The 27,336-nt window shown below is 41.9% G+C and overlaps 2 protein-coding genes across 2 annotated transcripts in view; one reads left to right on the top strand and one right to left on the bottom strand.

Annotated features, from left to right (window-relative positions):
- Nucleotides 1–7,562, bottom strand: part of spata20 (spermatogenesis associated 20) — a 50,108-nt gene extending 42,546 nt beyond the window's left edge. Inside the window, exons 1-7 of the mRNA XM_076298688.1 lie at nucleotides 7,232–7,562; nucleotides 5,217–5,360; nucleotides 5,028–5,092; nucleotides 4,546–4,700; nucleotides 2,647–2,790; nucleotides 1,919–2,120; nucleotides 1,651–1,781 (exon numbers count right to left, since the gene is read on the bottom strand). Of these exons, the coding sequence (XP_076154803.1) occupies nucleotides 1,651–1,781; nucleotides 1,919–2,120; nucleotides 2,647–2,790; nucleotides 4,546–4,700; nucleotides 5,028–5,092; nucleotides 5,217–5,360; nucleotides 7,232–7,422 (1,032 nt within the window). The 5' untranslated portion in view covers nucleotides 7,423–7,562. The remainder of the gene's footprint in view (nucleotides 1–1,650; nucleotides 1,782–1,918; nucleotides 2,121–2,646; nucleotides 2,791–4,545; nucleotides 4,701–5,027; nucleotides 5,093–5,216; nucleotides 5,361–7,231) is intronic.
- A 2,017-nt stretch (nucleotides 7,563–9,579) lies between these two features.
- On the top strand, nucleotides 9,580–25,835 carry lhpp (phospholysine phosphohistidine inorganic pyrophosphate phosphatase). Its single transcript, XM_076299051.1, has 7 exons — nucleotides 9,580–9,718; nucleotides 9,973–10,160; nucleotides 11,783–11,936; nucleotides 12,017–12,080; nucleotides 12,433–12,525; nucleotides 12,750–12,841; nucleotides 25,093–25,835. The coding sequence occupies exons 1-7, from the start codon at nucleotides 9,588–9,590 to the stop codon at nucleotides 25,187–25,189; spliced, it is 819 nt and encodes a 272-aa protein (XP_076155166.1). The 5' UTR covers nucleotides 9,580–9,587; the 3' UTR covers nucleotides 25,190–25,835.
- The last annotated feature ends 1,501 nt before the right edge of the window (nucleotides 25,836–27,336 follow it).

Below are 27,336 nucleotides of genomic sequence, written 5' to 3'. Positions count from 1 at the left end.
TCGCAGTCATACAACTTCAATGGAGAGAAGTGAAGCCTATTTGAACCAGTTTCCTGGGCATCGTTTATATCACAAGCTCAGTTTGGTGACATAGACGTGACATCGAACAACAGACTGTCACACAGTCACTCATCTAGTAGCCACACCCAGAATATTAAGAACGTGCTTTGAATTAAAGTGCAGCTTTTGGAAGGTGATTTGTTCCAACATAGTGCCAATCCAACAAAACATCACTTAATAGTTTTTTTTTTCTAATACTTTCTAATTCTCTATAGCTTTAAATGAAAAAGCCCCTAATAAATACAATTTAGAAAACCATTTATTACGGGGTCATAGAGTGAGATACAAGGTAAGGTATCAGTCGTACGATGTTGTATTTCTTTGGAAATAAACTGTGGTCACATAAAGGCTTAAAACGCTTTAGATGTAAAGTTATTTGATGTCAAAGTGACATCCAAATGAATGGGGGTCAATGGAATGCTAACTCTAAGTGGTCATTTATCAACCTCAGACCCTACCATTAGTGGTACCCTTTCTGAACGGTCTACCCTTGGCAATAATAGCTAGAATAGTTTGTAGCAAAGATAATACACCTGACCTTGCATGTTTACTCTTGAAAGATTGCAGAGACGTGAACCCGTTAAATGCCTTCGTGTGACAACAGAGGAGACCTGTTACTTTATCATTACGGGGGAGCGTGTGAGAAACCAAAAAAAATATGATTTTTTTTCTTTCTTTTCTTTTCTGAGTGAGGCTTTGTATTAGCAGACAGAGTGCGCCTTTGGAATATAGGATGGATGGTAGCTAATAAAAGGCCTCTGTACACTTACACCTACTGTACCGATATTGCATTAAGAATCAACCATTCCTGTTACAATGGTCACTTGCTACATTTATGTCTACACCATACTACTGATTGATCAGGTGCTATTTTAATGGCCAGAAAATGTGGCTTTTTCTTCAAAACAAGGAGATTTCAAAGTGACCCCAAACATTTGAACAGTAGCATAAGGTGAGGTAATATGCATAGCATCATCTCAGCAAATCTCAGTAGTGTGGCTCAAAAAAATTGTGTTGTGTTCATTATGAAACAGTATCTAGAAGATTAAGACTGCACATAGTTTTCATTTTATCCACTAGTACCACAGATCATATTATGGTGACAAACGTGTAAGATATAAAGGATGCCTTTTAAAAAGGTGGAGAGTGGAGAGCAGAAGAGTGGGGCATAATCTTGAAACAAATAAAGATGATCCAGTCCAATAAGACTTACGCATTATGTCATTGCCTAAATCATTGCAATACCATACTTGTGCTGGTTCTCTCTTCTATCACTTGGTGGGTGCTTTTTAGATTTTGCAAGTGCTACTCTTGCCCCATCTGCTGGCAAGTTAGTTTTGGTTTCCTAAATTGACAAAAATGACAAATAATCGAACTGTGGGTAAACTCATTAAGTATGAAAAGGCAAAAATGTCACACCCTTCTCATTTTAAAATGGACTTTTATGCTTTGACTGTATGTATGAGTGTCTGATGGTACGTCTGTTCTGAGTTTAAATTTGCTGTCTTTTTTGTAGTTGTTGTAATACTTCACCTTACATTTCAGATTAGTGAACTGTACATGTTGTGATCCATGTGATGTTTTGATTACCTGTGCCACGTGGTCATGGACGCCCCCGAGTGCCATCATACGAAGAGTGTGCAAGGCCATCTCCAAGGCCTCTACGCCCTCAGAGGTAGTGCGGTTCTCCGCCCAGAATGACATCAGGAACATCAGATTTACTGTGAAGTAGGAGAATTCATGTGCCATCAGTGCCTGCAGTCAAACGTCTGCTCAGTTTCCTTCAAATTGTCACTATCTGGGACTGAACAAACAAAACATGCTGATATAATGTAGCCATTTTTAATAACTTGGTTACCTGGTGAAGGGAACTTAGGTGCTTCTCTAAATCCTCCATAGTCTTCATCATAGGAATGAGCCAACTGTTGGAAACATCTGTTGGCAACATCAGGGCCTGAGGGAGGTGTTTGACCTTCATTAGCTGCAATGGTGGTTCCCTTCCTGAGGGCCTCTAGTGCTCTCTCCCCACTGGACTCTAGCGCCTCTCTGTTCCCCTGCCACTACAGCACATACCACAGAAAGACAGTATGAGGAAAATAAAAACTATGGCTACTCGCTAGTGTTACAAGCTACTGCAAGTTTATCTATACACTGCCTACTCAAACATAGTATGACAAAAACATGTATCCATTTTAAACCTTGCATTAACACATTTTCCACAATTAGGCCATGGTGGGACAGCTTTTGCGTATTAAAAACAGATGGGAATATGCCAATATCTCATCACCGGGTAGTGACAAACCACATTGTCAAACCACATTAGGAGGAGGATATTTTGACTACAGTCAACAAAAATATGTTATGTCATTCTGCAAACAACTAGATAAGCCGAAGGGTGTCTACTGGCTGCCAAATTTGATGTTCATATGGTTTTAGTGGGGGCATATTTTAATGAAAATACCGGCAAAAACATACAAAGGTATCGTCCAGATACAGTATGGCAACATTTGATAATAACAGGATATATCTGGCTCATTAATATTTTTGTTGTTCTACAATGCTCTTCATAATCTGTATAATTACAACCTGTTCCAAAATTCGTGAGAGAATGGTTTTCAGTCCAGGTCTCCGCCCACTGTCCCTAGGAGGAAAGTATGTCCCTCCAATGAAGGGTCGGAGATCAGGCGTAAGCCACACACTCATTGGCCATCCTCCACCTCCGCTTGTTGCCTAGTGGGGAAGCCAAAAACTCCCATCACCATGAATCACTGTCTCAGCTTTTACATGCCAGTGGTACCAAGATGAGCCTGCACAGAGATTGTATTACTCTAAACTTTTTATGAATAATATATCACCAATATATCTTATTTTAACTAGATACTAAAGCATTCATAACACATTCATAATGGTATAAATATAAACTAAACTGTGCACCAAATAAATAATCTGTAAGCATGTACAATATTAAAGACTGTCTAGGACTGCACAATTTGGGGAAAATATCTAATTCTGAGATTTCTGACAGATATTGTGATTGCGATTAGCACTATGATTTTTGAAAGTCAATCAATTGATTCAGTTCAATATTCTAAATGTCTCTTTAATTTGTGCCACCCATGATTGATGAGCATGCCTGGTGCAGAAGAAGCACAGCACCCCCGACCGACTGTGAAGCTCAGCAATACATTTCTGTGCCCTTTACGCACTACGCACACGCTCGATGGTGTTTTATGCCCCCAACGTCGTCTTCCAGGCAGCGCTGCCACCGCTGACTTAAAGGCACCTAATCCTAACCCCAACCCTAAACTTAACCCATGGCTAACCCTAGTGCCTTCCAGGCAGCGCTGCCTTGAAGACAACGTTGGGGGCATAAAACACCATCGAGCCTACGCACACCCACCAACCAGAAGTGCCTTTGTTTGGATGAAATTAATATAAAAGAAATGTGACAAAATTAACTGTACATGACTAGCGATTGGGATTGGGACTTTTGCGATTGGGTAATGGCATTGGTTCATACTGCGATTACGATTACTATTGCGATAATTGTGCAGCCCTTCTACTGCCTGTGATTAGTCTCGCTATCACCAGACCAAGCTCAATCTTTTTTTAGAGATTTAAGATTTAACATAGGTCTGGGGAGTCGATCAATTTGTTTGCTAATTTAAAAAAAGACATTGAGCATCGTCGAAAGGTTAAAGGGAATTGGATTGACAGTCGTGAGAGAGACTTTGCCGTCGGTTCTCTATCGTCATCGTGTTAAATCTGCCAATAGCGTGCCAGGTGGATAAGCCAGTTTGTGATTGGCCCCGGCAAAATGTTAATGGAAGCAGCAGAGAAAGATGCACAGGTTTCCAACCTGAGCTGCAGGGCGCAAAAAACATCGCTGGCAGATCAGGCTGGGTTTACCCAGTCTAGTTTGTGATCAAAGCTCAACTCAACTCGAGTATCAACTTGACTGTCTCCTTTCCTTAACAAACAGTTTGCACCAGAATAATGTATGTATTCATTAATAATTGTATTGTTTTTGTTTTTTGTTTTTTAATAGATGTAATGCTAATGCATTTGAAAGTAGTATTAAATGTACATTTTTTATTACCCTGGAAATTCTCGCGAGAGCACAATGGAATTGTCTCTGCGAGACATTCTGGCAATGAGCAATGATGCACGTTACTTTTACCCCAACATTCCGGGGAACCAGCTAAACTGATGAAGACAGCGCTGCAACGTTGGAGGACAGTACACATTGGTCGTAGTGTTATCCGATTGCGTCGAAGTCCGAAATCATTCAGAGTAAACATGGTCTAGTGTTATCCAATTGTGTGCAGTGAGATTTTTAAATGCATGCTTGTTGCCGCCCCTCGAGTTAGGCCATTACATTGTTCTTGGCCAGACCCTTAATCTTTCTAGATTATCAGGGTCTGGATTTTCCAGGCAAATTTTTTATCTCGAAGAATCAAGCAAACAAAACATCCAAATCTTCACCTGCACGAATGTCATGTAAACTTTGTCGACATCTGGTCTCTCTTCTCTATCCACCTTAATGCACACAAAATGTTCACTGAGGATTTTCCCTATCTCCTCATCCTCAAAAGACTCCCTCTCCATCACATGGCACCAGTGGCATGTGGAGTAACCAACTAAAACGGAAAAAGATTCATGTAAATAGTATGCAGGACGTTACACATTGTAGTGCTTTTAAAGCACTACCAGGCAATTTCCCGTACATGGATTAAACCTAGTCCTAGTCTAAAAGCTTTCAGTGGAGATTTTCATTACTTTTAGTCTAGGACTCGGCTTAATCAATGCACGGAAACTGTCCCTACAATATTACAAATTGGAAAGTGGTCTAAAAAATGTTGCTAGTAGAGAAACAAAATGACACCTATCTGAATAAAAGAGCAATAGCATTCATAACAAAAACCCTTCCGTGTCAACATTGTGATCTCCTCGTTTTAAAATCTCACCTGACAAGAATATGGGCTTGTCTTCACTTTTAGCTTTCTCAAAAGCTTCCTGGCCCCAAGGGAACCTAGCAACAGAATGTTTCATCCATGTTCAAACACAAAACTCTTTTCAGCTACAAGAACAAAGTAAAACTTTGTGTTCTGTCAGAAACTAAGGTTCACATTCTGATGTACAATAAGTGGTCTCACCAGTCCACAGGATTGTGTGCATGCTGTAAGAGGTAGGGTGACTTCTCTTTACTCAGGCGGTTAGAGTATTTGTAAGGGCTTGGAGATGAGGTACCAGGTCCCTCCCCACCTGACGCCATACTGAAGTAAACTACTCCAGCTGCCCTGTAAAGACACAACACATTTTTAACACCAGATCTATTAGCTTCATGCATCAAAAATATCACGCCATTCACACCAATCTTCAAACTAAAATGTCTTCCATGTTGTTATATCAAGGTACCTAAGTTGTTAACTTTGACTGACATGCACACTCAGAGGGCGTACTTGTAGAGGGAGAAAAACAACATCAAGTATTTTGCTCCGTGGTGTGGCCACAACATACACTATTACCTTTGTTGAGCAAATTAAATGGCTAATGTTTCCCATATCTTAATGGAAACCATCGTAGAGTAGCACAGAGAATCATATGCTACAGTCCTTGGTGTCCAAGAAAGTCGACAGAGTATAAGAAAAATCAACAGAAAAATGTGCTTGTTCCAAGGATTTACCTCAAGACAATGGAGCAGTATGCATATTAATGACCAAAGAAGATATTGAAAAAGGTGGGTCCTTTTTGTGACTTCATGAAGCCCATACGACTAAAAATGTCCAGACATTTTTCAAATGGCATTTCATTATTCTATAATGAGCTATTTCCATTATGCAACTGCTGGTAATCCATGCATTATGCCTCCATAGTGCTTTGCACAATATACAGGTGCTGGTCATATAATTAGAATATCGTGAAAAAGTTGATATTTATTTCAGTAATTCCATTCAAAAAGTGAAACTTGTATAATGTATACATTCATTCCACACAGATATATTTCAAGTGTTTATTTATTTTATATGATTATAACTGACACTTAATGAAAACCCCAAATTCAGTATCTCAGAAAATTAGAATATTGTGAAAAGGTTCAATATTGAAGACACCTGGTGCCACAAACACCTGCAAAGGCCTTTAAATGGTCTCTCTGTAGGCTACATAATCATGGGAAAGACTGACTTGACAGTTGTCCCAAAGACGACCATTGACACCTTGCACAAGGAGGGCAAGACACAAAAGGTCATTGCTAAAGAGGCTGGCTGTTCACAGAGCTCAGAGTTCACAGGGAAATGCTGTGTGAAGAGCGGATCTTGGTGGTAATGTGCATGCATGTTTAGATAACCTTTTTTTAGCAGGTTTGGAGCAGGCAGGGTATAGGCAGTAGGTACAAATGTGAACATTTCTATTCACATGGCATTTTAATTGCATTAATACCTACCACTGGGCAACTTAATTGGCAAGCCTACAGGAAGTGTAATAAAGGTCCAAAATAACGAGAACTTCTTCAACCTTGTTCTGCTCTGCATGATCTAAAAATCGCCACAACACCATCAACATTCTCTTTTGGTGGGCAAACAACTCAGTAATCAGTTAAAACATGCCCCGGAAATACAAAGGCTGCTTCTCTGGCTAAGCGTTTCACACCGCAGCACAGCACAGGAGACAACAGCTGATGAAGTAACAGCGAGATTATCCTTAATTTAGGACAGGGAATGCTATTCATGGGAACATAATGTAACGAGGAAAATAATTACCGTTATATGATATATGACCTTGCCCGATCATTAGGTTAGCATGCTATATAAGTGGCACGTTTTGTGCCGTGTCAACCGATTAATAAACATTACTAGCACAAACATCAATAACCTTCATAAATTGTAAACAAACCAAAACCTAACGTTACTACAACCACCCTGTGGTACTTGTCCGTCTCGTAATGTTATGTTAAACATGTTACCGTTCACACGGTAAACAAGTTCACTTTTGGTTCAATTTACAGTAATTTATAAGTTATTACATAGGTAGTTTAACAACTAGCCACTAAGCAATTTAGCTGCAGAATGCTAGCTCTTGAGGGTTATGTTTGCCTTTATCACACAGCAGTCTGGGTCAAGGCTACAGCTAGCTAAATGGCTAGCTTGTAGACCAGTTTGTGTCTACTTACCTGTTGCGGGACGTCCTAAACCTGACGAGTACTGGAGAGCTGTCATGGAATGGGATTTGTGCAATGTTACGTCCACGATTGATAACCAGAGAATGCGAATTTACCCTTCTAAAAACTGCATGGCTTAAAATCCGAGACGAATTGATATAGCTGGCTGAAGACGGTGCATGAGTACAGGCCAGCCTCAGCATATTGCATTCGCCGCAGTCTTTTAACCCACTCTTGCCCAGGTTATATAAATATCTGCGGCTGTCCAAATGACTGAATGTTTTGCCGTTATGTTTGTGAAGTCGTGTGTGACAGGTGGCCGGCGTGCTTTCATTAATGCAGAGAGGGAGCAGTGATGTAGGCCTTCTCACAGCAAAATATGTCTGGCCCACTTTTGAGCCACTCCTTTGCCTCTGTGTTGGCCCACTTCTGGCTTGGTCTCCATCCCAAGAATGGCCCAATTACTGAAAACTGACACAACGAATTTGCTCGGCCCCATGTGTGGCACATACAGTAAAATTACTATTTTTGTTTCTGTTGGCCCAGGCCCACCCATAGTAAAATGACTCTTATTGTTTCTCTGAGTGTAGGCTGGGTCCCCAGGCCTGTACTGGCCCACACACCCTTACAAAAATAACTGCACTACTTCAAAACTGCAGTTTTGGAGGAATTATTTGCCGTTCTCATGTAGAAAATGCAATATGTTGGAGTCGGACATATGAGAAAACGGCATTGCACTGCATTGTACTTAATTGCAGAAATGCAATATTTTGAACATGAAAATATTATTGTACTATACAGTGTACTTTGAAAAAACTGCAGTATAGCTGCAGTTATTTTTTGTAAGGATATAAAACTGATCTGACTGAGTGTTGGCTGAGTGTCGACTGGGTCCCCGGGCCTGTACTTGCCCACACACTATAGCCTACAGCAGTGGTTCTTAACTGGTCTGGCTTTGGGACCCACAATTTCCCATGTTCATGAAGTCACGACCCATATATATGTTATAGCGTTCAAGACAACAGATTTGGTGAGCTACATGCTAAGAAAGGCGAAGTGCCAGGCCTATTTGTTTGGAACATGCTGTTTGACATTACATTTGTGAAGTCTCCAACTCCTGATGTCACCTTAAAGTAATTGACAGGTCTGTTTTTGACAGGTGTACTTTATTATGAGGCATTTTCACTCATGTTCCAGCAATTGTGAACATCGCACACTGTGGATTCTGCACCATTTCGTCTCAATTTAAGTCTATTTGAAATGGGCGATTTCTTCTTTTTTTTAACCACAAGCTCTGCGACCCACCCAGAATGGTTCCGCGACCCACTTTTGGGTCCCGACCCACCAGTTAAGAACCACTGGCCTACAGTATAACTGATATGAGGGTTCCCACCCATTTTCATTGACACTGACTTTTCATTGACCTTGAATGAAATTTCCATGACTTCTTTATGGCCTATAAGTAGAAATTTGCTTATACAGTACATCACAGATTGGGGCAAATTATTAAAAGTGACAAGATTGGATTCAGTTTCTCCCTAACTGTTGTATATCTATGAAGGAAGCAATCATATTATGTGAGTTGATGTACACTCCAGACAGGGGTGGACAGTAAAGTATATTTATCGGATTACTGTACTTGTGACTTACTCCACTACATGAAATATAAGCATGAAATACTTGTTACTTTTAACAACATTTGATTATTTAAATGCAATAATGTGATAGAACATCTATCAGTAGCTCAATTTGAACTTGGCTGAATTAACTGTGGTAATGATTGTGACAGCAGATTCTTCATCAGTACATCCTTCATGTAGGAGAACCCAGACAAACCTGTTTGAGATTGACATTTCTTCCATGATCTTCCATCGTTGTGAAATTGGAATGAAATTAGACAATCCCCTGACATTCACCACATAGCTAGATCATAGCCTACATCATTAAATGATACATAATCTACTCTATAATTGAGTTATCTGGTTTAATAGTTTATTTTAGTATTTTTAAAAGCAAGTACTTCTGTACTACAACTTAATACCTATTTTGCATTTATAATTTTGAGAAGGTAGGCCTTTAAAGTAGCCTAGTTTAGGTTACTGTTACCAAGACAATTCAAAGTGAAAGCAGTAATAAATTGCCTGAAGAGAGCACCACGAATTAATACAATAATGCATTGTGCGCATAGTGTGCTACAGTCTTTGACTACTAAGGAGCTAAGTTGATTTATAGTAATTAAAATATTTTTTGCAGAGGTCTGTCTGTCTAAGAGTAGAAAATACCACCAGTAGAGATTGCAAATTAGCGTGATGGGAACTACATGCCCCACATTGCATCCCTTTGCGCAAACTCACATCGGCTCTACACCATGGCAGACCATAAGTGGACGGGCTCTGTTAAAAGTCTTAAAGGTGTGATTTTAGACATGTGTGGTGTATTGTATGACAGTGGAGAGGGTGGAGGTGTACCGATTTCTGGATCCGTTGAAGCTGTGAAAAGGTAGGCTACCACTAATGGCAATAGTGTAAACTCTCAGACTCGAGTAGCCTAGCTATAGGCTAGGCTAGCCTAACTTTCGACAGTAGGACCTGCCTGGTCCTGGCTCGTGTGTGTCTGAGATTTCCATTGGGCAGTTTCACTAAGAAAATGCATTGGGTTATTTGCATTTTACCGACCCATAGTGACATTGTAGCCTAGGCTGCATTATATTTAGTTTGTTAACAATTACTTTGTATTGTCGCTACTTCTATAAGACTGAAAGAGTCAGACCTGCAGTTACGTTTCTGCACCAATGAGACCCAAGCTACGCGTGAGAAGTTCGTTGCTAAACTGCAGAGGATGGGGTTTGAGCTGTCTGTCAGCGAGGTGTTCTCTCCTGCTCCAGCAGCTGTGTCCATCCTCAAAGAGCGGGGTCTCAAACCCCATCTCCTGGTGCATGATGGTAAGACCATTTGCAATCATACAACATTGGTTTGTCTTTTTGTCATTGTTTCACAAAGGCGGTTACACATATAGGCATACAGGTGGGTCTCAAAAAATTAGAATATCATGGAAAAGTTTTTTCCCCTTTATTTAGTTCAAGTGAATCTTTAATATATTCTAGATTCATTAGATATGAAGTGAAATATGTCAAGCCATTTTTTGTAGTAGCCTAATCTTGATTACGGCTTAATGAAAATGAAATGAAAATGAGTTAAGCAAACCAGTTAGGCCTACTAGCAGTTTTGGCACTGTGGGCAGGTGCCGAGTCCTGCTAGAAAAGGAAATCAGGATCTCCATAAAGCTTGTGAGCAGATGTGAAAGCATGAAGTGCACTAAAATCTCCTGGTAGAAGGCTGCATTTGATAAAACACAGTGGACCAACACCAGCAAATGACATGGCGCCCCAGAACATCACTGACAGTGGAAACATCAAACTGGACTTCAAGCACCTTGGATTCTGTGCCTCTCCACTCTTCCTCTAGAACCTTGAGACATTGATTGGACTCTGATATCCAAATGAAATGCAAATTCTGTTTTTATGTGAAAAGAGGAGTTTGGACCACTGAGCAACAGTCCAGTTCTGTCACTTCTTAGCCCAGATAAGATGCTCTAACCTGGTCTCTGATTCAGGAGTGGCTTGACACTAGGAATGTGCCACTTGTAGCCCATTTCCTGGACACGTCTGTGCATGCTGGCTCTTGATGCAGACTCCAGCCTCAGTCCACTCCTTGTGAAGTTCCCCCAAGTTTGTGAATCGACTTTGCTTGACAATTCTCTCAAGGCTGCTGTCATCCTTGTTGCTTGCACACCTTTTCCTACCACACGTTTCCATTCCAGTCAACTTTTCATGAATATGCTTTTATACAGCACTCCGTGAACATCCTTCTGTGGCTTACCCTCCTTGTGGGGGGTGGCAATGAGTGCCTTCTGGACAACTATCAAGTCTGCAGTCTTTCCCATGATTGTGGTTGTGTTTACTGAACCAGACTAAAGGCTCAGGAAACCGACATTTCTGTATTATAACCTCTTTATTCTAATATAGTGTTTCCCATACAATGACTTATTTGTGGCGGCCCACCACAATATCAACATTGACCACCACACAATGATTTTCCTGATTGTATTCGAGCTAATTCTGCAAACCTACCACCACAAATAGAATTCAATTCTGTGGGAAACACTGCTAATATTTTGAGATACTCATTTTTAGTTTTGATGACCTGTAAGCTGTAATCATCAAGATTACAAAAAATGGCTTGAAATATTTCACTTTATATCTAATGAATCTAGAATATATGAAAGATCCACTTTTTGAAGTAAATTAGGGGGGGGGGGGGATTAACTTTTCCACGATGATCTATTTTTTGAGACCCACCTGTACATACACACACACACACACACACACACACCTGTTACTTTACACATAGGCATGACGTGTCGTGTGTGTGTGTGTGTGTGTGTGTGTGTGTGTATATATCTCATAGCAAACTAGATGAATAAAATTGCACCTTGCTTGAACGAATAGCCTACATTTGCCACTTTTCAGAGATCTTAGCATACTAATTTACTTTGCTTTCATAGATTTAGTGCCAGAGTTTGATAGTGTGGACAAGACGAATCCCGACTGTGTGGTCATAGGAGATGCAGCAGACAAGTTCTCCTATAAAAACCTGAATGACGCATTCCAGGTTCTTATTGGGATGGAGAAACCTGTGTTGTTCTCTCTGGGACGAGGGTAGGCTGGGTGTTTATTGTGATTACAAAATGTTTCCTCTGATGTTATTAAACTGTATTAACTGTTGTATTTTATCTTAGGCGATACTACAAGGAGACAGATGGTCTTAAGTTAGATGTCGGAGTGTATATGAAGGCCCTAGAGGTGAGGTTCAGTTACACTTGCACTAATTTATTGATAGTCACAATTACTTATTAGACACAGTTAGTCATTTTGGTCCACACCACAATGTTCTTATCAGACATGGCAGCTGACTACATGTTCCTGATGTTACAACAGCTATAGACATATGGACAAACATTATCTTTTATTTTGTGTTATTATGTTTTACTATCTATAGATGTATGACATGCAATATCAGTGCACTGATTATGGAAGAGTTGTAGTATAGCCTAACATTGTTTTGGTAAATGAAATCCCTGTGTCAATGTTGGAAACATGACATTGTTTCCAAAGTTGTGATAAAGACAGTGTTGTGTCTGTGTGTCCATAACAGTATGCCTGTGATGTTGAGGCTGAGGTGGTTGGTAAGCCATCAGCTATGTTCTTCCAGAGTGTTCTCAATGACATGGCGCTTCAACCACATGAGGTATGGAGTACTGAATTGGAGATTGAATATATTTCAGTTCCATTTCTACATTAGGGATATTTCAATTTCATGTTTAAGCCACCTGCCACGTTTGATTATTGTCCTCAAGCTTTGTCACACATATTATGGCACATGCATTCTATAATTAGGATCCATTTTGACGAGACATGTCCTTTCTTGTCCTCTGTACCCACCCACCCCACCCCATGCTTTTCTTTGAGCAGGTCCTGATGATCGGTGATGATTTGGTTAATGATGTTGGTGGTGCGCAACAATGTGGGATGAAAGGCCTCCAAGTCAGAACAGGGAAATACAGGTAGGATTGCAAAAGTCTACGTCCTTCTATGTACAGTTTTTATGCCTGTGTTTCCAACTTTTTGCTTCGGTTTTTCATTGGAAAAGTCAGTTTGAATATGGTTGGGCAGCCGTGGCCTACTGGTTAGGGTTTCAGGCTTGAAAAGCAAAGGGATGCCGGTTTGATCCCCGACCAGTAGGAAAAATGTGGGCTGGGGAAGTGGTTGAGCACTGCTCTCCCATGCCCACATCCCAGGCACCTAACCCCTCACTGCTCCCTGAGCGCCACTGTAGCAGGCAGCTTACTGCTCCGGGTTCGTGTGTGCTTCACCTCACTGTGTGTTCATTGTGTGCTTCACCTCACTGTGTGCTCACTGTGTGCTTCACCTCACTGTGTGTTCACTGTGTGCTCTGTGTGTGTTTCACTAATTCACAGATGGGATAAATGCAGATACCAAATTTCCCTCACAGGATCAAAAGAGTATCTAAAAAATAAAAAAAAGAATAGGAGTTTTTAGCAACCACTAGAGGGCACCAGACATTCACATTCCACAGTGCTTGTGATCGCTGTGAATGGTATGACCAGGTTGACTTAAAGGAACACGCCACCCAATGTCAGTAGTAATATATGTTCTTACCTTAACTTTCACGAGTTGAGTCATACCTCTCCCGTGTCCGTACATGCACTCAAACGCTCTGGTGCGCGGCTGGACTGTGTTAGCATGTTGCTATGCTAGCGGGCTTTGACGGCAACTAAGCGTAGAAGTAATCAAAAACATCCACGTTTTACCGACTTAAATACAGTTGCACGAGTAGTTGATAGAAATGCTACGGCCACGCAACATGAAACGTGGCGATTTTCCAAGCGAATAAACCGGAGAACTACAATGTGTGGCGCAATAGCACTTGGGAGTACTTTGACCTAGCGTAGTAGTATTGTTAACACCTAATTGTAGATCCTATCCACCACAGAGTTTAGAATCCATGCTGGATCGACCCTCAGCCTCTCCCTCCCCTCTGAGCGAGAGAGAGGCACACACACTAGAGATGCGCTGATGGGCTATTATTTCAACCATAACTGCATAGCAAAACTTATCATCCATCAGCCATCCATCAACACCAAAGTTTTTTGACCAATCTTCGAAACGGCACCCGCCCACCATCCGCTGGTTGTTTTAATGTAGGGGGTGATGCAGCGCTGCTGACGTGAGGCTAGAAAGCCCTTGCCTGTTCTAGGAAGACTGATCCAATGCAGCAAATATATTAAAAGGCTAAAGTCGTACATTGGCTATGTTGTAGCCTATCCCCAGAATATCAGCAGCAAACTCAGTCTCTGTCTCGCAAAACAGTCTCCAAATAAAACGCACATCGGCCTGTTGCCTATACTGCCAGCTTGTGACAATATATCGTCCAAAATGCTTGATTGCATTGCATTCTCCACATTTTTAGCTACATTTTCATGTACCACATCAGCATTTTTGTTCAGTGAATCTTTTGTAAATTGCTTTAAAATGAATTGCGCTGTCTGTCTGAAAAAGACGCGCTCGTGCAGTCAAAATGAATGGGAGTCTTCAGAACAGGCTTTCAGTCACCCTGACATAACAGTGTGTAAAGTAGCCTATAATGTGAATGACTTGTTATTTTATCAAGGATTTCTTTCTTTTTGCAAAAAATAAAGTACAATAGGCATTAATTAGTAGGCCAGGAGCATGTTGAAATTATGTGGCAAATTGCGTTTTTTATTACAATGATAAAATTGTAAAAGGACGTGACCGAAGCTGAGGCAAGCCAGGCAATAGGCCCGACGGTAATTGTAAAGCAATTTACAAAAGATTCACTGAACAAAAATGCTGATGTGGTACATGAAAATGTAGCTAAAAATGTGGAGAATGCAATGCAATCAAGCATTTTGGACGATATATTTTCACAAGCTGGCAGTATAGGCAACAGGCCGATGTGCGTTTTATTTGGAGACTGTTTTGCGAGACAGAGACTGAGTTTGCTGCTGATATTCTGGGGATAGGCTACAACATAGCCAATGTACAACTTTAGCCTTTTAATATATTTGCTGCATTGGATCAGTCTTCCTAGAACAGGCAAGGGCTTTCTAGCCTCACGTCAGCAGCGCTGCATCACCCATATAGCCTACATTAAAACAACCAGCGGATGGTGGGCGGGTGCCGTTTCGAAAATTGGTCAAAAAACTTTGGTGTTGATGGATGATAAGTTTTGCTATGCAGTTATGGTTGAAATAATAGCCCATCAGCGCATCTCTAGTGTGTGTGCCTCTCTCTCGCTCAGAGGGGAGGGAGAGGCTGAGGGTCGATCCAGCATGGATTCTAAACTCTGTGGTGGATAGGATCTACAATTAGGTGTTAACAATACTACTACGCTAGGTCGAAGTACTCCCAAGTGCTATTGCGCCACACATTGTAGTTCTCCGGTTTATTCATTTGGAAAATCGCCACGTTTCACGTTGCGTGGCCGTAGCATTTCTATCAACTACTCGTGCAACTGTATTTAAGTCGGTAAAACGTGGATGTTTTTGATTACTTCTACGCTTAGTTGCCGTCAAAGCCCGCTAGCATAGCAACATGCTAACACAGTCCAGCCGCGCACCAGAGCGTTTGAGTGCACGTACGGACACGGGAGAGGTATGACTCAACTCGTGAAAGTTAAGGTAAGAACATATATTACTACTGACATTGGGTGGCGTGTTCCTTTAAGGATTATGTTACTTGTTCAAGGAAAAGTTTTAGATGATTCAGCGATCAGTTTCAGCTCTTTGGTTTTCACAGAGGCATGTGCATGTCCATCTAGTACTGTAGTGAAAAGGATCTTGTTTCAGTTGTTCAGTGTTTGGTGCATGACAAAAGGTAGAGGAACTGATGAAGAGCTTTGTGGCTCTCACCTTCTGGTGAGAAGTTTAATATATAAAAAAAAGTAATTCAGGTGAAGAGCAGTGTGCAGTTTTTTTTTCTCTGAACTACTGTATGTATGTCCACAAAAAAGGTTTAAAGGCCTCAGCCCATGTTCCTTGAACAGTTTCAAAACCCCCACATCAATGATCACTCCAGAATAATGTGTCCACCCATTTAATGAAGAGGACTAAGTGGAGATGGTCCATATCCATGCAAGACTGTGGAGTTTGTACACATTCAAACTGCTAAAAGACATCTCTTACAGGACTAGTTGACTACTTCTACTTGTCAAAAATACATGACATAGAAAAAAGACAGCATGGTTTCATAATCAAGCTTTCAATCATGTTGAAATTTACATTTGGGTACAAGAGGTATACTGGATAAAATATGGATAAACACTCAAAGGTTTTACTCAGGATGATAATCTATACATTGATGGTGGCATGAATCCTCTGTCCTGCATTGGCATAACATTAAACATAATACTATGCCAACCTAGCAACCCTGTTGAAATGTAGGACTATAGATATTTTGACAATGAAAGACTTGGACTCTGTAGAGCACTTGTCCTTTATGGTTGCTTTGATACAAAGGTTGAAGCAATGCATGTGAGAAATGTGTTGTAGACATATTTCACCACAAGTTCTATAGCACACGTTATACATTGGGTAATATATCAATTTTACAGGCTAGTATTTTGATCTCCTGAGGTAGAGATCTATGTGCTTGCCTCAACCACTACACTGACACAAGGTCACTTAGCATGTTGGTTTAGAAGTGGGTGTTGGGTTTTTGGCATTGTTTCATAGCCATGGACAAGCTCAGAACACCCGTACTGTAGAACTCACTCTGCAGTTAGCGCTTCACCTGCATGCTGGTTTTTATGGATCTTGAATGTTGACATTACATGCTATAACCACTTCCTGCTAAAGTAAACACATAGGGGGGATGTGTGACAGTGTTTGCATACAAACTGCAAGGGGAGAACAGGAACACAGCACTGCTGAAAATGACCAGCAGCCACCTTAACGGGCCATAAAACCTCTTATACTGTTTCCAAACCAACTAGACAGTGCAGCTTCATTTGAGGCTTCCTGCTCCACTGGACGGTCATAGGATGAGAACTGCCCTGTCACGGAAGGAGCTGCGGACACAAGCGTAAACCCAACATACGCAGTAGTACACCCCTGTTTAAATAGATAAGATAAAAAGTCTCACGAAACGGAAACGTAAACATAAACACGTACAACATGAACGTAAAGGGAATGTATCCTACTCTAACGTCCTCTAGCCAGACAGGAGCTAAGTGTTAAGTGTTAAAAGGGACATTGTATATGACCAGAGCCAAGGATGTTTGAAAGTAATTACTCTAAGATGAATTTGTCATCGTTCCACTGATATAATTGCCCAGAATCACTTCAGTGATACTCCTTATTCAGGAAAACACAAGGAAATGCCTGGGAGTGTTTGGAGATTACTGAATGAAGGAATAGATTTCCAAATTTCACCATCCAGATAATGCTCCATATAGGACCATGTTTGTAATGTCAGCATATCTACTTGAAGTTGGTAGTGATGAAATTAAGAGGAAGTTTCATGGGAAACGGAAACAAAAACAAATCCCTCTAAATTAGTCTGTGATAGCAATGGATCAAAAGTACATTAAAGAAGATCAAAGACTACAGCAGAGGGGTTGGCAACCCTACTTCATTTTATTTTGTGTGTGTGTGTGTGTGTGTGTGTGTGTGTGTGTGTATGTATGTATATATCTATATCTATCTATCTATATATATATATATATATATATATATATATATATATATATATCTATATCTATCTATATATATATATATATATATATATACACACACACAAGACATATCTAGTACTTTTAGCTGCAGAAAGCTATGCATTTACAGTACATTCACTGCACTGTGCAATAGTGGAAACATAGGTGTGCTCCATGAGGAATAAGGGAGCTTTTTATGTGTCTGTTTTCAGCTGTGCAAAATGCAAGCCTCGCTGATGGGAAAACTTGTACTTTTTCATTCTTGTCGCTGTTTCTTGTCATTTTCAATCCTATCTCTGTCTGCCACAGTGAATGCCACTTAGACAAAACACACTCTGAGTGTCTTTGTTCAGGGGAAAGATGAAACCATTACCTCTCACATGGCTACACTGAAAGGGCCTCGAGCTGGACATTTGCTTTTCTGTAGACAGACAGTTCTTGGCCTAGGCTCCCATACAGTAAGACACAAATGCAGAATTATGTCAATCATCTTTGAGAAATTTCTGTGTGCAGGTGTGTCTGAAATGTATTTGGGTGTTAATCTTGTGGTTACCTGAATATAGCCTAAGGAAAAACATCTGCATCTTCACTGGTTTGCACCTTTTCCTCTCACTCTCTCTCACACACACACACACACACACACACACACACACACACAGTAAGTTCTTTGTGTATGACACATTCATGCACAAAATGTAACCCCTTTTATTGTAATGTTGCTACTGTAAGAAAGAATTTATGCTAGACACCTCTGTGTCCTACGCATATATCTGTATACTTGCATGTGTGTGTGAGAATGTATTAGCCATGTGAGACCCTGCCATGTGTTAGCTACAGTTCAAGGGCAGCATTGATTCTCTCATCACAAATGTTGATCTGTGTCAATAACACACAAAGCAGTGCCAAGTGCCAAGTCCGGGTGTACAAACATGCATCAATTCTGAAAATGACCGGGGACCATGACATCACCTTGTTATCAAGTTATTTAGTTACCATCATTATGTGTTTTCCTAGTTTTCTGTCCCTCCCTCTCTCTGAATAATTAACTTAATTATATTACTGGTACTGATAGAACTACTACTACCAGCTACAGATGTAGGTTAAGTAAGAAATGCATATTTGTTTTTGGTACACTGGTGAATAAGCCCCTCTGAAGAGATAAGTTGCCTTAATGCCGCTTTAGCTTCCAGTAGCCCCATCTCTCAACAGTTGCAGGTGATGCAGAGCCGAGCTATGCCGGTTTGCTAGTTAAGAGTCAATTAGGGATTAATTATTAACGTGGGCCTTTGACACTGAGGGACAGGCCTTCAGATGAGCCTCAATAGTGCATGGTTACAGAGACTGTGCCTTTTCATTGAGAGACGCATGGAGGAGAGGAGGGCTGAAAGCAGAGAGAAATGCATAAGGGCCAGAGAAAGACCAAACTGTCCTCCCTCATCCTGATTCCCTAATGGCTCAGTGGAACGCAACACCACCCTGGTCTGTAAACACAGTTGTCTATTATACCAAGGACTTTTAGACTGCTGCACACACACACACACACACACACACAGCCTCATTCCTTTACACAGGGAAGCAATTGGTTGCCACTTCTGTCTTCAGCTATAAAATGGCACCTCAACGACTCAGAAAACCATTTCAGTGTCTGTTAACTCGCGTATGCATGAGTCCTTGTGATCTTTGCTTAGCTAAACTCTAAACGCTGTCTGAAGGGCATTAGTGACACAGCAAACTGCAAGTGAAGACTTTCTCTGTCTGCATATCTTACATATCTCAACAAGGGGGATCACATTTGAGCCATGTGGAGTTTATTTTGTGTTTACTTGGAAATTATTGGAACTTCTTGCATGTGACTGTGCACTCTGATTCACTGTGTAAGTGACACCATTGTGAGCACAGCTTACTCAGTGTGTGTGTGCGCGTGTGTAAAGTGACAGATGGTGAATCTATGGCTCTAACAGGATTCTTTCTACAGCATGGGAGAGCTTTTTAGGCTGCCCAGCCACACGGAAACCAATTTCTTTACCTCTGCCTCTGCTGAGAGCAATCCCCCCCCCCCCCCCCGTGCCCCGTCCCGTCCCCTGGGCCAGTGTTGATCTCTTCCACAGTATCATGTGGGAGGATCACATGCAGTCGCTTCGTTCCACTAAACTAGACGTGCGGTTCTCATGTCGTGACACTGCTAAATTACTACTAATGACAGCAGATTGCCCTATGAAGGACTGATCTCATGATGAGTGTACATGGAACATGCAGACAGACACAGACACACAAACTAACACTGATCAACCTGTGTACTTTACTCTGCTGCAATGATTGGGTCATCAAGTTTTAATTCCAGTTTTCTAAGTTGTGCTGTGTTTTGTTCTGACATTCACACTGAGTATGGGATGGCACCATAACCCATGTGTGCAGCATGAACACAGAGTATGGGATGGCACCATAACCCATGTGTGCAGCATGAACACAGAGTATGGGATGGCACCATAACCCATGTGTGCAGCATGAACACAGAGTATGGGATGGCACCATAACCCATGTGTGCAGCATGAACTCCTTGCATGCAAAGCCCTGTCTTGCTCCCTCCCTCTTCCCTCAGGGATGCTGATGTCATCAGTCACTCCCATTTCCCTCTAAAGGCTGATCAAGCTCTCAGCCCTCATGCCAACAAGTACTTGGTGACCTGTAGAAAAAAAGAAAAAAAACATAGAAAAGCTTTAGTGCACAAAATCCCAGTCCAGCGATGCACACCCTACAGTACACATACATGCAGCACACTCACAGTAAGTCAAAGACTGATTCACACTCCTTCACTTTCCTACTTCATATTTAAAAACAAACATGGTTACATATTACAACACTGTCTGAGCACTCCTTGAATGTCACTTGACGAATGGCCTTAGTTTTGTCATTCCTTTATGCCTGCTCTTACATTGACAGACATGTTGCTCCTTTAGTGTCATCCTTTGCATTGTAAAGTGGATTTATATTTGTGGTTATGGAGCAACGTCTTGATCTTTGCCATGTCTCACGCTCTTTGCTCTCTTGCATGCGTGTTTTGGCTGTGCACACTTGTTTGTTTTGAACTTTGTCTCTCCTTGCAGACAAACACATGGCGATGCCAGATAGCGAATAGCCTTCTACTGTCCAGCTGGCAGGAGGGATATATTTTTATCTTTTCCCTTTCATATTTTCTCTCTGCCCTGCCTTTGCTCTCAGTCGATGGAAGAGGCCATAATGGTTCCCTTTTTGGATGAGTGGTTCCCTTTCTGATTGTAAACACATTCATGATGGGAGGGTGAGACGAGGGCCAAGTGTGCACTGCTGAGGTGCATGAGTGCAGGGACCTCCTGCAGGGGTTGTGACAATGATTGTCAGGAGAGAGATTTTGAAAGCATGAGATCCCATTGAGTCTTACTGAAGGAGAAAAAGGCCTTATCTAGGGCCACAGGAGGGGGAGTTCTAGGGTACGTTAGTGCTGTGGGTGGCTTGTCTGTGTGTGGGTTCTAGGGTGCGTTAGTGCTGTGGGTGGGTTGTCTGTGTGTGGGTTCTAGGGTGCGTTAGTGCTGTGGGTGGGTTGTCTGTGTGTGGGTTCTAGGGTGCGTTAGTGCTGTGGGTGGGTTGTTTGTGTGTGGGTTCTAGGGTGCGTTAGTGCTGTGACTGGGTTGTCTGTGTGTGGGTTCTAGGGTGCGTTAGTGCTGTGGGTGGGTTGTTTGTGTGTGGGTTCTAGGCTGCGTTAGTGCTGTGGGTGGGTTGTCTGTGTGTGGGTTCTAGGGTGCCTTAGTGCTGTGAGTGGGTTGTCTGTGTGTGGGTTCGAGGGTGCGTTAGTGCTGTGAGTGGGTTGTCTGTGTGTGAGTGCAGAGTTTATTCTCGGGGCATTACTCCAGCCAGAGCACAAGAGGAGCACAGGAGGTGATGGAGTCTGAGAGGCTAGAGAGAGCTAGAGAGAGCTAGAGAGAGCAAGCCTGGAGGAGAATTCCAACACTGCCAGTGGGAAAGACCATTATGAATGTGTGTTTATATGTGTTTATATATTTGCCTGTCATGGCTGGATTGCAGTTGTATAGATCTGCTGTACAAATATGCTGGAAGCTTGAATGGTTTGCATCATGCAGTCTAGTAGTATGACACTGATATAATCTTTGTAGAGTCTAATTTAGTGGAGAAACTATGGGAACAATTTTTATAGTTAGAAAGTAGAAGCTTTAATCATGGTCCATGGTAGTTGAGGCCATATTCAGAATACCATTTATTCATAATACGACATGTCAGTGTACTTGGTGAAAAACAACTAAACATTAATTATTTTTATTTTAGCATTCTAAAGCTTCTGTAAGTTGATTACAATTTGTTGCTTGAAATTAGATATGATATAAATATAATTGACAAAATTTCAGTTTATGGGTTAAATTGGTTCTGTTGTCAGATGACAAAAACATTCACAGATACTGTGCGCGCACACACACACACACACACACAATCTATTCTTATTTCTGAAAGTCTCTGAATGTATTTGATCCTAGGTCATGTCATCAGTGCTTGGAATTGTGGGATGTACTTCCATGACCCGCCTCTGACATTTAGGAAGATGTTTCCCAACCAGTAGCAATATCACAGTCCACTGTGCAGACTGGACGCTCAGACCTGTGTGGAGGCGGGTGGCACGCCTGACCCCTGCAGTCCACGATGAGGCCACGCTTCCTGGGGTGCCCCTCTTGGTGTCAAGGCTCTGGACGTCAGTGGCATAGCAGGCTACAAATCTGCACCATAAACGCCTACACTGGTCATTTACATTCCCCATTTCAGCAGGAGAGCCCTGACCAGAGTGCTTGGTGTTGACCTTTAGGGACAGACAATGCCTCATTGTCCAGGCGGTTTATGACGCCAGCTCTGGTCAGAACAGTTTCAAAGGCACTGGGTTCAGGGAGAGATGGCCAAGCACTATCTGTTCCCCTGTATTGATATTGCAGTGACCCCCTTGACCTGTTGGCCATTACCTCAGCTGTAACACTAGACACTTTGTGCTGAATTTTGCATGGTCACATTGACTTGGTTACACTTCAATTATTCATGTCAGAAAGAGGAGTAAAGAGGCAAAATGACAGTGGGCACACACACACACACACACACACACACACACACACACACACACACCTAGCTCACAAGTATGCATTTTAGAAGAGCTAAGGGGCAGATGATTTCAGAAGGCAGGCAGACCGAGGTCCATAGCCAGCTTTAGCATTTGTGTTTGTGTGGGTGAGCAGCATGTCTGTAAAGCTGTGCGTGTGATATTTATGTGCCTGGAAGTACTTGTGTAAATGTTTGTGCTGTTGTGCATTTGTTGTGGTAAGGTGTGTGTAGGTGTACATGTAAGTATGAATTGTAGTATTGTAGTAAGTATGTATGACATTTAGTATGGGTAAGGGTGTGTGGGAGTGTATGTGACAGGGTGTGCATGCCTGAGGGCTTGGTCTGGTAGTCAGGTGAACACAGGAGACATAACAGCATGGATCATGTAACCACACATAGTCTGAGCTGCTGACAGATCTCATAAACACACCATCATTCTTCTTCTCTCTGAATGCCTTGTCTATACTCTTTCTTTGTTCTCTTCTCCTCCTGAGCCCTTGCTTGCCTACTGGCTGTTAGCGGGTTTTAGACATAAATGCCATAATGTCTAAATATTCTCCATGATGCAGACACATGACACAATGAATGGAGGATAAACTTTATTTTAAGTGATCCTAGTTACAATGCACTGAAGTAATCGAAGTAATTGTAAAATGTTTGTTGCTTATGCTATTCCACACAGTACAGTGTTAATTATACAGATCGAAGCACTTGATCTAAGTACATAGAGTAAAAACATAAACTAACAAAAGCAGTACAAGACTTTGTCGTATACCACTTTGCAATGGTATACGACAATCTGCATTACTGCTATTTGATAGATTTGATATCCTCTTTAAACTCATTTTGATGACATTATGGTCATGTAAAGTACAGATAAACACATCTGTTCCCACTTGCCTTTTCTGCTTTCACTGCATGACATTGCCAACTAGGCCTATATCACTTATAAACACCTCTGAGCATGCTAATAGGATTTAACTGTGCTTTAATTGGTGTTTGCAAGGTTTTGCCATGTTTTTTAGTTAGCTAGCTGGCTCGTTTAATGAATGAAGTACATTTTTTTTCATTAGTTTTTTTTTTTTTTTTTTAATTTTTAAGATGCACAGACCAATGCATCTGCAGAAGAGGTGGTGAATTTGAATGTTATGGCTCTAAAACACCTACACAGAGAGCTCTGTTGTGGAGAAATGTGGCATTCTGGTAGACACACAAACAAAGCTACACATATGGCGGTTGGTTTTTAAATTAAAGACCTATGCCACAGCTCATTAATTGGCTGTCACCCCTTCTGGGAATTGTGTGTGTATGTGGATAAAAGGGGCCCTGTGCTGCCCTCTCATTTGCCCGATGCTAGAGCTTCCTATTTCTCTTTCCAGCTGATTAAACATAGCTATCAGCACTCGCCAATGGCCCACAGACACTGCTGCACCCCAGCGGCCCCTCACAGGCCGATTGAGCCACTGAATCCATTCGCTCCGAGCCTATTGTGTTAACACAGTGTGGTGGCCCAAATCTTTCAACTCTTTGTCCACAACGGCATCAAATTTTCCACCAGTGTGCGGTACAGGGTAGGGAGAGGCATACAACTCTTGGTGAACGATTATGTATGCTACTCATGTATTGAAAACATTATTGTTTTCCTCTTTAAATGGACTACGTGCAAGGGCCTTTCTTTTTCAGGTTGAAGTTTTTCCTTCATGGTGTGTTTCCCTGTATTGAACTTTAATGTTGCTGTTTCAACTTGAGCCATTTTGCACACAAGCCCCCTCTCTTCATTGTTGCTCTTGTCTTAAGGGTGCGAGACAAAGAGACATAGGTGTGTGTTGTGCAGAATGTCTGTGTACGGATGAGGGATGGATGTGAAAGGACAAATCAGACAGGCAGGAACACAAGGAGCAGACACCTGGCCAGTGGCTTTACATGTGTCACTCAGAGCAGAGCACAATGGTGGACGCAACAACACTATTCAATAAGTCTGGGTCCCACTCACACACAGCACCCACTCCTCCTTAAGCACCTCTAATTGCTCATACTCACCCATACACATTTCAGCAGCTATTTTAAAGCACACACACTCACCCTGATGACTGTGAGGCAGACACTGTATGTTTGTTCTCCATGTCAGTATCACAGATGGGTTCCGTGCGATCAGTACTCAGGCCTTGCTCCATCACTCAAATCCTGTACATGGTCCAACACTCGTTAGGCAGATGTGTTCTACTGCATGAACAAAGAGATGTGTGTTCCTGGAAACTTCACAGAATTTGTTTGAATTCAACTTTAATCATGAGGCATTGTGTGCCTGTATGAATCACACGTGCCAAGCGCATGTCAACCTGCTCTTTTCTAATATTTACTAGCTCTCTCCAGCTGAACTAGCAACATGAACTGCAGGCAAATAAATATCCTTACCTTTCTTTTCTGCAGACCCAGTGATGAAAGACACCCGACAGTCACCGCCGATGGCTATGTGGACAACCTGGCCGCTGCTGTGGACATCATACTGAGGCATAGGAGTCAGTGAGGACCCCAGCAGGATATAGACTTCTATGGTGCCTCAGCAATGCAATAGTGAAACACAAGAGTTTAGTTGCAAAGAAGTAATTGGTACTGTATTTGATGTAGATATAATTAGCACTTTTAATCTCTGATCCATCATCAACCATTGATGGAGAAATCTCACTGTGAAACGTCCCAGTGTACCGGTCATCACATAATGAATGAACTCCGAGCACTTGTAATGGTATAGTTTTGGAATTATGTTATTTTCCTTTTTATTGTAATTGTTTGAGTTAATTGAGCACATCAGTACACCAGCCATATATACTGCATGTATACAGTACTGTCATCAACATTTGCCTGTGACCTCTGACAACAGAAGTGCTAACATTATGTGCCATAACGATGACATAATTACTTACTGATAACACACAGGTTTTGTGAAGCTGCAGACATGACATAATTTATGATCCCATCGTATGAATAGGAAGGCCTGGTTTGTGTAGAATAGGTCTGACTGTTGAAAAAGCCCAGTAGGGGACATAGGAACTGTGAAATGTACTGAAAAGAGTTTAGCTTTACTTACTGTGATTTAGGAATACACTCATCATTTGTCAGTTGGTGTTTATATGAACAATAATTAAACAACAATTAAAGACATTACTGTGAAACATTACTTTTAATCGTTTTTCCCCTAAATTATGGGCCACATTAATGGTGCCATTGCCCATGAAAGACAACGCATTGAAGATGACGCTAAAAAGACATCACTGTAAAGCACAGGCTGTTATTATAGAGGCCTCACTGTTAGTGGATTGTGGAAAGACGTTTACCACTGGCTGGTGAAGGGGCTTTAGTTGTAAACAAAGATGTTTTCGTTCTATATGTTGCCAAGTACTGATTCCTTGACAGTGTAAACATGGGTCATGTGTGTGGCTTTTTTCGTTGAACGTAATGGTTGAAACCTATCCAATGCTATCCCCTTCCCATGAAAAACACGTCTGTAAAATCAATACTCAGCAGTAATACTGTACATGGTGTACAGTTTCCTACTGAGGCCTTTTCTACAGGTGAAAAAGCGGTCATTCAACTCCACAGTTATCACGAGACTGTATGTTACTACTTCAGATGTGCTGAAGTGTCAGTTTTGATGAGTTGGTTGTCTTCTTCTCTCACACACAGACATGTTTACTGGATGACTGGCACCTGTGGAAGCTGGCAGGACGTTGTAACACGCGTCTCATAAGAGGGGTGTTCACAGACATGCTCCTGTGTTTATAGAGCACGTCATGGCACCAACCATCCCACCCTATACAGACCCCCAGCCCCCCACCCCACCCCTTAACAACACATCCTGCACACATGCTCCTGGCCAAATCCACACACCACACACGCCCACGCTGGGTTCTGTGACCCACCTGCCTCACTGGTGGCCAAGTTGTGGCCTTGGTCTTGTGCAGATGGCCCCGTCTTCCTGTGGAGCAGGAAACCAGAGGGTCACCTAACCAGACAGCAGCCCAGAAACCTGCAGCTGACATAGCAGAGGTAACTAATAGCAACACAACTTTAAGTGGGAGCCTGTCACCACTGTCACATTTCTGCTATTGTTGAACGGCAGCCCGTGACCTTGCTTCTCATTTTTCTGTGACCCTGACTGAGTGTTTTCCCCTCCAGCTCAGCTCAGCTCAGCTCATCTCTCTCTCTCTCTCTCTCTCTCCAATTCTCTCTCTCTCTCTCTCTCACCTGGCACAACATACAATTGTTCTGCAGCACAATGTCAATGCATCCCACACCCACCCAGCTGTGGATGAAGTTGTGCATCATTTCCAAGTTCAGAGATAGTCCAGAACACACACACTCAAAGAAACATTTCAACTTGTTTTTGGCAGTGTGATCTCTGGAATGACATTCTTTGCTTCTTATCCAGAACTTGATGAGCAGGCACTATGAGCCAGGACTGCGGCCAACGTTGGGCCTGTAAATGAATATAATATTGGGCCATCCCCATCCCAATCATGATCATCATGTTCTATGGGGCCCTGTCCCTTGGAATCGGTTTAGCAAGACTGTGTCAGCCACAAATGTCCACAGAAAATCTGACTAAGGCCAGAACTATAAACACTGAATCAACACCAACAAGAGTATAGCACAATCATAACCCAGCCAGTCCAG

This window comes from Alosa pseudoharengus, unplaced genomic scaffold (genome assembly GCF_046254945.1).
Source record: "Alosa pseudoharengus isolate Yale_2024_CS ecotype anadromous, Long Island Sound unplaced genomic scaffold, YU_APseudo_1.1 YU_APseudo_1.1_scf_21, whole genome shotgun sequence".
NCBI lineage: Eukaryota > Metazoa > Chordata > Actinopteri > Clupeiformes > Clupeidae > Alosa > Alosa pseudoharengus.
Note: the sequence above shows the minus strand (reverse complement) of the source record. Positions and strands in the feature narration are given on the sequence as shown.

Excerpts from the sequence above, each read along its gene's own strand:
- lhpp (XM_076299051.1), top strand. The coding sequence starts at position 9,588 with ATGGCAGACCATAAGTGGACGGGCTCTGTTAAAAGTCTTAAAGGTGTG. Across the intron at positions 10,161-11,782 it reads CCATCTCCTGGTGCATGATG|ATTTAGTGCCAGAGTTTGAT; the intron begins GTAAGACCATTT and ends TTGCTTTCATAG. Across the intron at positions 12,526-12,749 it reads TGGCGCTTCAACCACATGAG|GTCCTGATGATCGGTGATGA; the intron begins GTATGGAGTACT and ends TTCTTTGAGCAG.